At 36.4% G+C, this 16,052-nt stretch overlaps 2 protein-coding genes and 1 pseudogene across 4 annotated transcripts; 1 reads left to right on the top strand and 2 right to left on the bottom strand.

Annotated features, from left to right (window-relative positions):
• Positions 1-1,477: 1,477 nt before the first annotated feature.
• LOC111280301 (importin subunit beta-1-like) lies at positions 1,478-5,602 on the bottom strand (annotated as a pseudogene). Its single transcript, XR_016329134.1, has 3 exons — positions 5,454-5,602; positions 2,477-4,847; positions 1,478-2,371 (listed from the first exon to the last, which is right to left on the bottom strand). The product of XR_016329134.1 is annotated as an importin subunit beta-1-like (transcript).
• A 2,213-nt stretch (positions 5,603-7,815) lies between these two features.
• LOC111280306 (luminal-binding protein 4-like) lies at positions 7,816-11,219 on the top strand. Its single transcript, XM_022867557.2, has 8 exons — positions 7,816-7,948; positions 8,069-8,336; positions 8,422-8,636; positions 8,767-9,009; positions 9,109-9,588; positions 9,702-9,856; positions 9,978-10,060; positions 10,150-11,219. Exons 3-8 carry the CDS (start codon positions 8,450-8,452, stop codon positions 10,643-10,645), a joined length of 1,644 nt encoding a protein of 547 aa, XP_022723292.2. The 5' UTR covers positions 7,816-7,948; positions 8,069-8,336; positions 8,422-8,449; the 3' UTR covers positions 10,646-11,219.
• Positions 11,047-14,949, bottom strand: LOC111280317 (acyl-CoA-binding domain-containing protein 1-like). 2 transcript variants are annotated; one of them, XM_022867577.2, is made up of 7 exons: positions 14,838-14,949; positions 14,008-14,401; positions 13,410-13,515; positions 13,184-13,284; positions 12,108-12,199; positions 11,898-11,995; positions 11,047-11,603 (listed from the first exon to the last, which is right to left on the bottom strand). In XM_022867577.2, exons 1-7 carry the CDS (start codon positions 14,872-14,874, stop codon positions 11,427-11,429), a joined length of 1,005 nt encoding a protein of 334 aa, XP_022723312.1. In that variant the 5' UTR covers positions 14,875-14,949; the 3' UTR covers positions 11,047-11,426. The 2 variants fall into 2 exon arrangements, with proteins under 2 accessions (XP_022723312.1, XP_022723303.1); XM_022867568.2 differs by lacking the exon at positions 14,838-14,949 and having other exon boundaries at positions 14,008-14,756.
• Between the last annotated feature and the right edge of the window lie 1,103 nt (positions 14,950-16,052).

Genomic DNA, 16,052 nt, shown 5'->3' with positions numbered 1-16,052 from the left:
AAATAGAATTTATGATAATTATGAAGATGCCCCTCCTATTATAATCTATCAAAATTATTATAATTTTTTATAATATAATTACGAAAATCCTTTAACTATCATAATTGATCAACTATAATTTAAAATAATTCCCTGAAAATTACTATATTACCTTTCTAGTTATTTGAAAATTGTTTGACACATGTCCAAAAGTATAATAATACCTTTACTCTTATAATCCATTAAAATTATTATAATATCCCTCTTACCATAATTACAACATAGCCTTTTTATCATAATTTGCCCATATTATTATAATAGCCGACTTATCAAAATTATGAAATGATATGTGGCATTTTATTTGAAATTTACTATAATATTCTTATTAAATTACATATTAAATTTTATCATAATATACAATTAATTATATATTAAATTACTAAATAAACTTGTCATTGCTTCATGTAAATTACATAAAACTTAACTAAATATTAAATTATTATAATAAAATAAATTTATATAATATATTAAAAGTAATCTCATAAGAAAAGTATTATAATGGTCCTCTCATTATATGATTAGTAATTTATACATGCCCAAATTTAACATAATGTCTTTTTTTTTTTTTTTCATAATCAACCAAAATTACTATAATGCTTTCCTACCACCATAATTACAGAAATAAACCTCTTAACATAATTGATCAAAATTACTATAATGTCATCCTATCATAATTATAAAATTATCCTCCTAATATGATTAATATAAATTATTATAATACTCTTCTTATCATAATTATGGGATGCTCCTCTTATCATAATTGATTAAAATTACTATAATACATTTATTAAATTATATATTAAATTTAATAAGGTATAAAATTAACTGTATATGAAAATTTAAAAATAGCTTTACCATTACTTTAGAAAATTTGACATGCGAAATTTTATAAAAATTATTAAAATATTTCTATTAAATTATATATTAAATTAATTAAATAAAATTTAATTACATATTAAATTACTATAAATCTGTACAATATATTGAAAATAATCTCCCATCAAAATTACTATAAAATATATATTTATTATTTTAAGATAAATAATAAATATATTTTTATAAAAAATATTAAATATACTGAAAATAAAATTTGACAAAATTATCAACCCGTCAACGCAAGAGCAAAAATCTTGTGATAAATTAAAAAAAATTAATGCATTGATAGAATATAATATTCTAAAATAATTTTACATTTTATAGAAACTTCAAAATAATTTTAAAGAGACCCTTAACCTTAATACACTGGACAAATTAACTCGTTAGGCTTGTATTGGCTACTACCACGCGTTCCATAGGATGTTTAAATGGGCCCACTTTTAAGACTTAATTTAAATGGGCCAATACAGAGATTCATTATAGTACTTTATAATGAAACCTTTTTATGAATTATACAAAATCTCAACTTTGTAGCAAAGGGAGAGATTTGTATACCCAAAGGAAACGCAAAACAGGTAATTTATAAATGCATGATATTTGAACAATTGACTCCCGACATTTGGTACCAAATGAAATTAAAAACCCACAAAAAGAAAAAAGGGAAACAACTATAATGGAATACTCCCCATAGCATATGCAGCATGCGGTTAACCCCAGATCCCTAGTATATGAAACAAGCAGCGGAGATCATATGCAACCCAGCCACTGATGTGTACTTGAGAAATATTCAGACTTGAACTACAAAACGAAGGGGTGAGGAACACCCGGAACCAGAACTAGGCGATGGAAGACGTTGGTGAAATGCAGCACTCGAGATGTCTTCAAGTGCTGCAGCACTTTGAACCAGATCCTTAGTTTGTCGCAAAACAAGAGTAGATACAGCAAGTGACCAAGCTACTTGACTTAGTCGGTCACTCCAGTATGTTACAGTTACTGACCCTCCCTGACTTCAACCCTTCAAGACCAAGAGATACTTTATCCCCAATTTCATGGAGACATTCATCTAATTCTCTGAAACCATCCCAACCATGATGATGACGACGATGATGATGATGCAAGAGTTAGTGACAACTTGAAGACTGATTACTTCTGTTGTCTTGACAATGGTGATAACTTGACATATGCAATTCTAGACCCTTAACACGCCCAAATGCATGGACTTCCCAAAGAAAATAAACATGATGAATGGCAACACCCTCAAACAGAAATGGCACGAGTAATGGCCAATTTGGCCCATTCAGCAGATTCTTTAATCATATGGTCTTCTGAAGACAAGCATTCTTTTAAAAAGTCTTTGCTTGAGAGAGATTGCTGTGTCAAAGAACCAGCAGGACTTCCCAATGTATCAGCTAGATCACCAAGGACCCCAATGGAAGTCTTCATGACCACATCATCCCTATAGGCAAATAAGTAACATAAAATACCAATAATAAACACACATCAAATCACAAGCCATTCAATAGAGTAAAAGCTTAAAAGAGTATCTTTTAACAGAACTCACATGTCTTTCTCCATGTATATGCCATCCAAGAACTGGAGAATGTGAGGCTAATAGGGAATCAAGAGCTTGATTTTGGGAGAGTTCTTAAACCCTTGGAAAATACCAGACTATTCCTCCAGAATTCCATTTCTCAGGGAATTTATGTACTCTGTCAATTCATCATCACCTGCAGCATGGGTAGACAACTCTGCTGCTCTCTGAAGAGCAGACATGGCCCACATTAAGTACTTTTCGAAATACTCTCCGACTGCCAATGCAATGTCCCCAAAGCATGAAAATATGGGAGGCTTGACAGAGTGATGCAACTGGTTGCTTGATAAGTTCTTGAGAAGTTGTGTCATAATCCCATCACAGTAAGGCACAATTTTTTCCTCCAATGCCCAGGAAATATCACCCACAACACCAACTGTGACAGCAAAGACTTGGTACTCTTCGAAATTCTGAAGACCAATTTCCGGGTACCTATAAAACTCTGGCATGTACTTTGCAAAATCTGGGCCAGTTGCATAAGCAAGGGCTCCAATTACAAGCATGGCCTCCTCATGTACGGTAGCACTCCTACAAGCAAAAACCTTTAGGAAAAGTCCCATTATCTGATCTGCATTCTGAATAATAACATGTAAACACCCACAAAGAAGGCCTTGCAATTCATTCTGCTTCTTCCTCTCATTGGTTTTCAGTTTTTGCCCCTCAAGAGTGTTATGAAGCTCCATCATGATGACAGACACCAATTGCAACACCAATGGAGCTGTCTCATCAGTTGAACACCTCACCACCTCATTCAATGTCTCATAGGCAGCAGTCCTCAGCTGGGATTCCCCAGCATCTTCTCAGTGAGTGACAGAGAGAAGGGACTGGACAATTTCCTGGAAAAAAAGGAGTTAAAGGAGATGACTGACCTACATCCTCATAACCTTGAGCAAGAAAATAGAGAGCACCACAGGCTTTCTCAGCAACATTTGGAGTGTCCTTCATAGTCTGTAGCAGAACCGTGACTATTTGTTGGCAATTTGCCTCAGAGATGATGGGTGATTCTACAGCTGAACCATGAAGGAATTCAAAGATACGTCCCAGAGTCCAGGCAGTAGTGTCTTTGACATGGCCATTGGGGTCTTTTGTCAAAGCACTGAGCATGAAGGTTAGGGCAACATTCACAAGAGGTATTAACTTTTCAGGGGAAGGGCCCTCCAAGATTGAACCAAAGGCATAAGTTGCCGCCTCTCTCTGCCTCCAATCTGGTTTTGTTATATTCTCCTCAATAAATGCCATAACAAGTGGGGCAATATCGTCTCCTACAGTCCATGCAACCAAACCAAGACAGGTTCCCCCAGCCATTGCAATATTCCAAGCCCCCTCATCCTGATCTTGATCCTCCTCCTGCTTCAATAGTGTCTCCAACAGCATAGGAACAAGCGCAGGGAGTGCCTGCTTGATAAAGTAAAAGCAAGGAGTATCAGAGTCCCCAGTAAAATCACCTCCGTATTCTTCCAAAATATCTATCTCCTCATCACATATTGATCTCCAGAACTCAATAGCTTGAAGGGCGACAGGTTCTTCGTCTTCCCTCACAGCCTTTGCCGTGATGTTAAAAATATCCTGGATAAATGGCGCTAGTTTCTCATAATAAGTTGACGAAATAGAGACCAAACACTCGAAAGCTGCTTGCCTTATCCTTACTTCTGGGGACAGGGTTGCCTCACAGACAACTCGCATGATATAATCCTGCTCCATGTCAATGCTGAAATTTGCCTTAGCAAAGCCCAGCGCATTGCAAAGTGCTCTTGTAGCAGCAATCCTCACATCAGTGTTTCCTTCTGATGTACTCATACCTTGAACTACAGCTGTAAGTATTTTATTTACTTGATCTTGATCGATAGCATCAAGGGAGACCTCCTCACACAAATACCCAAGAGGCTCCAAAGTGGCTTGCTTTGCATAAGCTGGTAGCTGATGATCATTTGATACAAGTGAACCTATCAACTCAGGCCACAGTTTCTGTGGCAACTCAATGCCAGCAATCTTGGCAATGACTTGAGATGCAGTTGACCGGGCATCAGATACTGGAGAAGAGAGAGTCTTTAATAAGCATGCCTTAATCTGGCTCTTTGTATTGGCATCCAATGACATCCATCTTTGAAGAAGCTCAAACTTCCTGGGCTGTTCCTTAGCATCCAATGCATTTTTAAGTATCAAACCAGCTAATTTACACGTTTCAACAGGCTTCTCCTCATTTGCCAACTCTCCAGAAAGTGAAAGAAAGAAACCAGGAAGGTTCTGCTCCTGAAACTGTTTCAAGCTTTCTTCAGCAGTCTTCCGAACAGCTCCATCTATCGATTGTGCATTCAAAAGCACCTGTGTAACTTCCATCACCCTAGTAGTTCCGAAAGCATCAACAATTTAATGAATTATATACACAAACTCAATAGCTAAATTCAGTATAGTGTAAATATTCCAACACCTCAATCCTGAAAATACATATAAAGGTAAAAGAACTGTATAATGAGAAACAAATCAAAACTAAAAGGAAAATAACATAAAACCCTTTCGTTAAATTTCATTTAAAAAGAGCAAACAACAGTTAAAAGAATGATACCAAATATGCAGGGAATAAATCAAATCGCTATTTTCATCTCCCCTTACATACTTAGCAACTAATAGGAACACTTAAATATTCACGGTCAATTGTGCCAGTTCAACATTAAAAACTTAAACTTTGAAATTTGACAAGTAAAATCAAAGAAAGATCCCAGATCAAATTATACCTAAGTTAAATACACTATCACGTAGAAATTCGAACACTCAAATTTTCCAAAGAAAACCTAACAACTAAACAGAACCCTAAGACTATAAAACAAAATTTGAGAGCGGATCAAAGTCATTCAATACCCAAAACCCTAATCACAAACAAAAATGAAACATTCAGAGTGGAGTTCCAAAAAAATCACCTTAAAATCAGGAAATTTGATGTAGACTTTACCTTTCACTAATCGATAAGATCAATAGCATCTGCGCTGAATAAAACCCTAATAATTGGAGAGCGAGAAAGAAAAAGAAGAAGGGAAAAGAAGAAGAACAAGAAGAAATGAAGAACAGAAGCAGAAGTGAATTTGAAGCTGGAATCGAATAATTTACTGTACAGAATCTAAATTTTAGATTATTTTTTAAATATACTAATATTTATAGTAGTAGCGTTAGCGTTGGCTGTTATTGGCTAGCAGGCTTTCCACAGTTGTTTAAATGGGCCCAGTTATAAAGTTGACCGACTTCTTTTTTCTGGGCAATTTGATAGTTAGGATTTGCTTACAGAAAAAAAGTCAGCCTACTTAACGGTTAAGATTGATTTTTTAGAAACTTGGTTGACCTGAGCAAAAGGTGACCTTTAGTCATCTTGATCGGACGGTTGAAACTCTTTAGTAAAACAGGTGGTTGATTTTGTTTTACTTATTTTATTGGGTTCGCATGAAATTACATAATAGATCAGTGTGGAGTTCGTTATCGTCGAGGCTGTCATCATAGAGTGTGCAGTTATGGAATGTGTTCGTGATTGAGCATCTCTTCATGCGTCAAATTCGCATCTTTGTTATCATCAGGCTGATGTTAAACAAAACTCAAACAATGTCAATGTCATGATGATGATACTACACTTCACCTCGTAAACCAGATAATTTGTGAAGTAATTGGCTTAAAACAGTTCACCAGAGTAAATATTTAATTTTAGAGGTGAATTATCGAATATTTAATAAATATTTAATTTTTTATAATTTTATATTTAATTTTATATTTATTAATAATTAATTTTAAATTAAATACTTAATATAATATTAAAATCAAAATTTTATCCTATGATCTTATATGTGATGGAGATATATTAAAATAAGTTATTTTATATTTAATAAACATTCAAAGTATTTTTATTTATTGTTAATTAATTTTAATTTGAATATTTAATATGATATCATCGTCATGATTTATTTTTTTTTGTTTTATATATAAGAAAGTATGTTAAAGTGAGTTATTTCATATATAATAAATATTTAATTTTTGATATTCTTAAAATGATATCAAATTAAAATTTTTTTTTTGTTTTCTTACATGTGATGAGGATACATTAAAATAGATTATTTTATATCTAATAAATATTTAATTTTTTGAATATTTAACATGATATTAGGTTAGAATATTCTTTAAGAAAATCTAAAAAATTTTGATCTATATTATATTAAATATCTAACTAAAATCAATTGAAAGAAAGTGAAAGAGTCCGACTTCAATGAGTTCAAAAAATTAGATATTCATCGGATAATATCACTCAGAGATAAAAGGAGTATGGGTCTCAATTCCTCCCTCCACCACCAGGTTTCTGCAAAAGGTCAAAGTTTGTATCGGATCATCAGCTGGGAAGAGTGGAAAACAATAAGACGTGGATTTGGGACCTGTAACTACTTGTCCTTGTTGAGATCTAGGTTTGCAAATTTGTACTGTAGCTGCAAGAGCAGCAGCACAGCTTTTGTAAATGATCATCATCCATTCGTCTGCTCAATCAGGAAAAAAAAATCAGTAGTTGATCCAGTGCATGCAAATGACAGAAGCTCATAGCTCAATTAAAAAACTAATCAGTGAAAATGTCAGGAAACTAACTTCATCTTTTCCCTCAACAATTATTTCTGAACTTCTTCATTGTAACTATCTTCTGGATGTAAGAACCGAGGGGGAAAAATTGGTTAAACTGATCTAACTTTACTGCATTGACCAAACAAGCGAGCACTTTCAACAAAAAAAATTGAAGAAAAAACCACCGCCTTCGCCATTTAATGACAACGAAAGGGATTAGAGATGCGTGGATAGTGGCAGCATAAACCGATAACAAGAAACTGCAGCGAGGAATATCGTGATTTTTATTGTTATCCATTGAAGTCAATGAACATGGGATGGCGGGAAAAACAGTTATTGGCAGTTAGAAGTGAGAGGCGCAAACATAAAGCACTCAAATTAAGAGCAGCGAACGGGGTTTTCTTCGAATTTTTTGGCTTTTTAATTTTTTTTCGAAAGCCAAAAGAAGAATGTTAGAAAGTTATGCTTCTTGCCTATTTCGTAGAATCTTCAATCTAGTTTAAATCGTCAAGGTCAACCTGTCAACCGTGTGTAACACTTCTCAAATTAACGACCAAGATTGTCCCAACACAATGCTTGTTCTGATTGGATTACATTACCAAGAGTGAGTTTTTACTCGTCCACATCATCATGTATGACAAGTTCCAACATAGGAGGTTTGAACACAAAGTCCCCAAGAGTTACGGAATAAGCTGCTATATAAACCTCAGTTGACAATCAATGTCCGTGCAGTTTATCAAGGAAGCATTTCTCATCAATTATTCAGAAGCTAGCAGATAATTCTTCACTTGGCTCACTCAATGGATTGTGCATTGAGACGAAGCTCGTCTCTGATCTCATCACTGGCAATGATTTTGTTCGGTAAGTGTGTTGTTTCTCCATTCCATTACCTGAAAGCTGCTTCAGTTTTGAGTAAAAGAAAAGAAATGGAGATAAAGATTCATCGGCTAATTTCTCTTGAACCTTTTAATTTCTTGGCAGGAAGTTTATTTGCATTCACTATTGCAAAAGAGGAGGCCACCAAGTTGGGAACAGTAATCGGGATAGACCTTGGAACTACTTATTCTTGTGTTGGTGTGTACAAAAATGGTCATGTTGAGATCATAGCCAATGACCAAGGCAACAGAATTACGCCTTAGTGGGTGGCATTCACAGACAGTGAGAGATTGATCGGTGAGGCAGCAAAGAACCAGGCTGCTGTCAATCCTGAGAGAACTATCTTTGATGTCAAAAGACTTATTGGAAGAAAGTAAATATTTCTTTTCTTAGTTTACAATGTTCATAACTTCATATATAGAATTTGTGCACTAAAAGGCTGGATGGGTTTGGGGCAGATTTGATGACAGAGAGGTTCAGAAGGACATGAAGCTTGTACCATACAAGATTGTTAACAAGGATGGGAAGCCTTATGTTCAGGTGAAAATTAAGGATGGGGAAACCAAGGTCTTCAGCCCTGAGGAGATAAGTGCAATGGTTCTTATAAAGATGAAGGAAACAGCGGAATCATTTCTTGGAAAGAAAATAAAGGATGCTGTTGTAACTGTTCCTGGTAACAATTTTTTTTTTTTTTTTTTTGGTTTTTTACATTTGCAGAAGTCAGGTCTTGTTGACTTACAGAGTAAACTATGGTTTTTGTTCATTAAGGTTGACTCGAAATTTACATGTATAAATATCAACAGCTTACTTCAATGATGCACAAAGGCAAGCTACCAAGGATGCCGGTACGATTGCTGGACTGAATGTTGCTAGAATAATCAATGAACCTACTGCAGCAGCCATTGCCTATGGTTTGGACAAAAAGGGTGGTGAAAAGAACATACTTGTCTTTGACCTTGGTGGTGGAACATTTGATGTCAGTATCTTGACCATTGATAATGGCGTTTTTGAAGTTCTTGCTACTAACGGAGATACTCATTTGGGAGGTAAGCTTCTTGCCAGCTACCATGTTGCTTTGGAAGTTAAACTCTCAGTTGAAAATTCCACAAAGAATTAGGACTAATGCAGACTAAAATTTTCTTCAGGAGAGGATTTTGATCAGAGAATCATGGAATACTTCATTAAATTGATCAAGAAGAAGCGTGGAAAGGACATCAGTAAGGACAACAGAGCTCTTGGGAAGCTAAGGAGAGAATGTGAGCGAGCCAAGAGAGCACTGAGCAACCAGCATCAGGTCCGCGTGGAGATTGAATCTCTGTTTGATGGAACAGATTTCTCAGAAGCACTAACTAGAGCTCGATTCGAAGAGTTGAATAACGATCTGTTCAGGAAGACCATGGGACCTGTCAAGAAAGCCATGGAGGACGCTGGACTGCAGAAGCACCAGATTGATGAAATTGTACTTGTTGGTGGAAGCACTAGAATTCCGAAGGTTCAACAACTTCTCAAGGAATTTTTTGATGGAAAGGAACCTAACAAGGGTGTGAACCCAGATGAATCTGTCGCTTTTGGTGCTGCTGTACAGGGAAGTATCTTAAGTGGAGAAGGAGGCGACGAAACCAAAGGTAAAAATTCTCTTTCGAAATTTTCAGTTGCCATATCTCTTTCTTTTCACTAGATCAATCAAGTTCTAAAAACTGAGAACCGACCCTTGTTTTTGTCACCAAATGTGCATAAGATGTACTTCTACTGGATGTGGCACCGCTTACCCTTGGAATTGAAACTGTTGGTGGGGTGATGACCAAGTTAATTCCTAGAAACACTGTTATTCCGACCAAAAAATCTCAGGTTTTCACCACCTACCAGGACCAGCAGACAGCTGTCTCTATCCAGGTAATATATATTTTACTCGCTTGATTGATTGAGTGCTCAATCATCGACTCCATTGTCTATGACATAAAATAACAAGCATTTGATGGAAATTAACTCCGTAAACTTGATTGTAAAAAAACAGGTTTTTGAAGGTGAAAGGAGTCTCACAAAGAACTGCAGGATGCTTGGGAAATTCGATTTATCTGATATTGCTCCAGCTCCAAGGTAATTGATTTATCAATTATCATGGCTATCTTCGATCAATTTTAAGAGAATTACATGAAAAGGCGTGCCTCATTCGTTCGTTTCTACAGAGGAACCCCCCAGATTGAAGTTACATTCGAGATTGATGCCGATGGTATATTAAACGTGAAGGCAGAAGACAAGGCCTCAGGGCGGTCAGAGAAGATTACAATTACCAATGACAAAGGGAGATTGAGCCAAGAAGAGATTGATCGTATGGTTCAGGAAGCAGAGGACTTTACCGAGGAAGACAAGAAGATGAAAGAGAAGATCGATGCTAGAAACAGCTTGGAGAACTATGTTTACAATATGAAGAATCAGATCAATGACAAAGACAAGCTTGCTGACAAGTTGGAGTCTGAAGAGAAGGAGAAGATTGATTCAGCAGTTAAAGACGCCCTGGACTGGTTGGAAGACAATCAGAATGCAGAAAAGGAGGACTTTGCTGAGAAGCTGAAAGAGGTTGAAGCTGTTTGTAACCCAATAGTTAGTGCTGTCTATCAAAGGACGGGCGGAGCCCCGGAAAGTGGATACGATGCAGATGATGACTCGCGCGATGAGCTCTAAAATCTTTGGTTGGAGCAGCAAGAGGATAAGAACTAATAGCTACACACCATCGACTACAGGAGCATTTTTCCTTTTTTGGTTGCCAAGACTAGAGACGGGTGGGGAAAAGGGGGACTGGGACACTGAGCTGGGGAGAGGATTGCTCACCTGTTTGCTTCCAATTTCCTAGATCATTTTTTTTTTTTTGGTAGAAAAGATTACATTTAAGCGAGGGTTTCGACAGGGACTTTGGTGAATTGGCGCTGCCCAGCTCTTCAGCAGAAGAAGGCAGAGGTTGGGTATTGGTTACACCATGTTCCTCGTATGCGTCCTCGTTACTACGGCTATTGCTTACATTTAAATTTAATCTCATATACCGTCACATCAAACAATAGGTAGGTTCAATGTTCACATCCCACACATGACATAACAGTATATATGATACATTCCACTCAAACCCTTTGAAGGGAAACATCCAAGTTCTCTGGATACTCCACAGTAACCTCCAGCTAGGCCTCTATCCAAGCTCTCAACTTTTACTGGATCGGTAACTCGTGATACATTGAAATTAAATAATTCACCTATCTCTATTTTACCACCTTGCAGAACAAGATTGGGAACCAGTTGTTTGCAAATTTTTTTTATGTTGGCACCCCGAAAAGTTCAATGACCAACATAGTGCCCAACAATAGCATTTGACGATGGAAAAAGAACAAAAGTTTACTTATAGCCCACATACATCCATGAGAAATTTGGAAAGAACTATCTTTAGCAGAAAGCAACCTCAGAATAAACCAAAGGGTCAATCAGCTCTGCCTGCATGTTGCAACCAAGGCCAATCTGACTCACACAAGTCAACTGGAGTGTTGCCATCAACATCCTTCATATCTTTGTCTGCATTTTGCTTCACAAGAAATTCAGCAATATCTTTCCTCTCACACACAACAGCGTAATGCAAGGGGGTTTGGCCTTCATTGTCCTTCCAATAGAAAAATAAAAAATTTAACAAGGATGACAAGACCAGAAATAGAAAGAGAAAAATATATGAAGAATATTATGCACCATGGAAGAGGTTCAAGCTGATGCATGAACTACCTAAATCCCTTTTTCTCATTTACTCCGGTAATCTTGAAAACAAACATTGCAGAGATAATTATTTCCTATTTTTTCATGCTTAACGGATCCACCAATATATTATGAATAGTTTCAGCACACAGAAAAATTATCAGGGAGTGAAAACCAATAAAACAGCAACAGCAATAACAACAATCACCTTAGCATTCACATCAGCATTCCTGCTAATAAGCGCTTCCGTAATTTTAAGATGGCCACGGTCAACAGCCCAATGCAATGGGGTCCGGCCTTCACTGTCTGCAAGCATTATAAGCAAACAGCTTGTAAGGTCAAGAAAGTCTTTAAAATCCCTGGAATGCAAGTCTAGTTCTTTCTTTAAAGGAAAGAAAACAACTAAATAGAAACAAACCTAGCAAATTCACAGAAACACCACTTTCAATGCATTTAAGCAAATTATCCAGTTCTCCTTCCCTGGCAAAAGCATGAATAGCATCCATTTTCCTGAAAAATAATATTTTTTTCACATTCCCATCAAGGTTCTCACAATAACCTCGGATATGAAGCAATAAAAAATTTTTTGTTCAAATGACAGAAGAAGGAAAGTTTAATTCATCAAAGAATCACTTATAAACATGAACTCCTGTGTCCTAACAGGAACTATTTCATAGTACAAAAAGGACAAGCATATCAACAACCAGCACATAGTTCATTAATGGATCACTTATAAACCTGCACTCCTTTGTGCTAACAGGAACTATTTCATAGTCCAGAAAAGGGCAACCATATCAACAATCAGCACATAGCAACTTATACTACACCTAAGGCATCATATATGAAAGGAAAAATCAATGCTTGTGAAAGAGAATTTAGAATCCCTGACAAACAGCAAAAAGTGAACCCATAACGTGCAGAACAAACAGTAAAATGAACTGAGTTATGCCCAAAATCAGACTTGAAAATATAAATCATAAATCCTGAAACAGGCACATTCCTTATTCATAGTCCACACTCGACAGTTAAATGACCTTTAATTATGGAGGGTTAAAAAATTGTCTGATGGCACCATAATTATATTTTATTGTATAGGCAAGTGGTAAGTAACAACCACAACTTGGCAGTAACAAGTAAAGCACACATTGTTGACTTATACCTCAAGAAAGGAAGAAGTTTTTCTATTCAAATTTTACAGAATAATCTTTCTTTTTTAAAACTAATTAGGCTACCATAAACACTAGTAACTTCAAAGGCCTAGATTTTGCTCAAGCAAATATCGCACATCTATAAGATAAATCATTAGCCGTGCCCATGCCAATAAATTCAAGATTGATCACATTCAAATATACAACAAAAGGTCCAGTTTACATCAAAATGTACCAAAAGAACAATTCAAGTAATTATCTCCTACATTGTTAACCTCAATATGACGAATAGACCTAATGAAAAGCATTTTGAAACACCTATATGATGAAGTTCTAAGAACCTTACAACTCATTTCCAGATTCCTCTTCATATACAAAAGAGCTGAAAACTGGTCCCATTGGTCCTTTGACATCTTTACTTTCAGCATTATCAGCCCCTCCTTTGGTCTTCCAGGAACAACAGCAACCAGTGAATCAGCAAAAGAGGAAGAAAAATGCAAAGAAAATAGATAAAAATAAAAACAGGATCAAGGAAAAGGTAAGATAGCAACCCAATAAGATTAAAATCGCACCATAGTTGAACCAGCAGCCCAAGTTGGATAAAGCTCTGTAACGATGTCAATGTATTTCTCCATTGCTTCTTCTGGAGGCATAGCACCTAATTTGTGCCATGCCTGCCTAAGAAAAACAAAATAACCAAAGTCAATAACTAGGGCTGCAAATTCTCAATCATTTTTCAGTCATTAAGGTATTGAATTACGTAATAGAAACACTTTTCAAGCTAAATGGCAGCACCTCGCAATGAGGGAGTAATAAAGAAGAAATAAGAAAGAAAAGGGACAATCCAACTTTCGCTTATTGAATGAGAAATCATGTTAATACTCATCAAATTTACCGAATGTCTACTCATAATAAGAGCTTCATGAAAACAAGGTGAACTTTGAATCGTAGAAAGAACAAAGAATACGCTTATCAGAACTAATTCAAAACTTTAATAAAAGAATCTGTTGTCGCCAGCGGAGTAAATTAAATTATACTCAGCGAGCTCATCTGTAGCATTCGCATTTCCAAAAAAATGAAAAACCCCACAAACAAACAAACAAAAAATTCACGAAGAAATTCAGAAAAGAAAATAAAATGAGCAGAAAACACCAGTAAGCACCGCCTTACCACTTAGCACGAGCCGTCATTTTCAACGCGGAAGGCTGAGGAGCAGTGCAAGGTCCTTCGGTGGCAATCTTGTACAAACCGTAAAGCTGCAACTGCACATCACTCGACACTTTCTGCGACAATCGATCAGCCGCCGCAGCCGCCACGAACGCCGCCGCCATACTAAACGCCTCATCCAGCTCCGTACACTCCACCCCTTCCCAATCGTCGTCATCGTCATCATCGTCATCACCATCACTCTCGTTCCTAACACTTCCCACTTCGGCGATCACCGAATCCGCCTCGTGTGGTCCCCCGCAATCAGTACGGTCATGGCGGTCGGATCCGGGTCCGGTGTCGAGTTTGTTGTGCGATTCGACATGGGTGGTTCGGGCTCGAGTGATTGAAAGGTTATCTTCTTTGAAAGAAACGACCAAGGATATTAGCTTAGCAAGAAGATAAGAGAAGATAAGACCTATGAAAATTGATTGTAAAAGCTGTTGCCACTCAGCCATAGAACCAACCCAGATTTTATTTTCTCTTTTTAAAGTCAAAATCAAAACCGAACCCAAAAATTTGAGCTTGAATGAACGGACAAAAGATGAGAGAAACAAAAAAAAAAAATACTACAAATGAATCATCGTTTTCATCGGGGTTAAAGTAAAACCCACCCTATAAATTTTTTTGAAGATTTGAAGAAAAAAAAATTTTTTCTTCCTTCTTTAAATTTTTTTATATGAGTAGCAGTTTAAAGAGAGAGAAACTTTGGCGCCGGAGGAACAGATTGCAACCCCATTAATAGGAAGAATGAACCAGGGATGTAAAATGTAAATCAAGGACATATACTTTACCAAGTGGAAGACAAAATCTTTGGTCGTACCCTGTCATTACGTGTTTAAGGACAACCTCGTTCGCATATTGCACATCTTGTCGTGTAAAAATCACCTGTATAAATAATAAAAAAAAACAAAATAGTGGGTCAGCTACATTAATAGCCCAATTAAGGTAGGTCAGCGGCGTGGAGCTTAACAACTTTTCTATTCGGCTGCATACTACTTGGTCCAATATGAAATCTATTTGTATGCACTGTATGGGCCCATAATGGAAAGTTGAAAGAAACCTCTCTATACCCAGTTTCAACCCACTTCTCGTCGATTCCAAATTTGAAACGGCACACTCTTTATATCTTCCACTGGTTAATCTTTCTGTTCTTGACGAAACCACAAGCAAGAATAGATTCTATATATGCTGGAAAGAAACCGGTGATGCAAGTGAAAAGGAGATTCATGAAACATTTATATTACAGGCATTTCCCCATGATATTTCCTTGTACTTCTTAGCAACCATTATAGTTAAAATTAAAGCACTTGGAGATATCAAACACATTTTTTGTTTCCTGGTCCACAAAGAAACTATAAAAATAAGTCCATTAATCCTTGGATCAATTGATATTTTTTTTAAAGTTGATATTTAAAGATTGCTAGTTTAATATGCAAATAATATATTCTTTAGCCAGTAATAGAATAAAACTTAAGAGGTTTAAATGTACATGAGAAACTTAAAAAAAACCTATAGAAAGAAAAGCTAGAAGAAAATTGAAACCGAATCATTTGCAATTTTATATCCTGGATGGTTGTCTGATTGAAACAAAGTGTTAGTAGTGGCACTTTCCATAGCCTACAACAGGAAAAGAACGAAATGGGTTTAAAGAAAGTTTGACAAAGGTGATCTCTATCTATATCAGAAAGAAATAGGAATGAATTAGAAAAGGGAATTAAGAAGATGCGTCGTGATCATCTGTGATGGCTCCAGTAAGCATTCATGGCAAAAGCTGCGCAAGCTCGAACAGTGGTAGGAAGGAAGCAAACGCCATCTTCTTGAATCGGTCCACGTACAGTCCAAACCCAGGCCGCAAACATAATAAATAGTCCTTTGCAAAGCATTTTCATCAGCGCATGTTTAGGGAAGACACCATTGTTTTCCCTTAGACCTTGGCGTTGGATTCAACTGTGCAGCCGTTGGCACTGGGGTTGGGTTGTTAGGAATGGATGATCCAAACCGTCAAA

This window comes from Durio zibethinus, chromosome 17, assembly GCF_047325235.1.
Source record: "Durio zibethinus cultivar Kanyao isolate XHJ-2024 chromosome 17, ASM4732523v1, whole genome shotgun sequence".
In the NCBI taxonomy this organism is placed as follows: Eukaryota; Viridiplantae; Streptophyta; class Magnoliopsida; order Malvales; family Malvaceae; genus Durio; species Durio zibethinus.
This window is presented reverse-complemented; position numbering and strand designations above follow the sequence as displayed.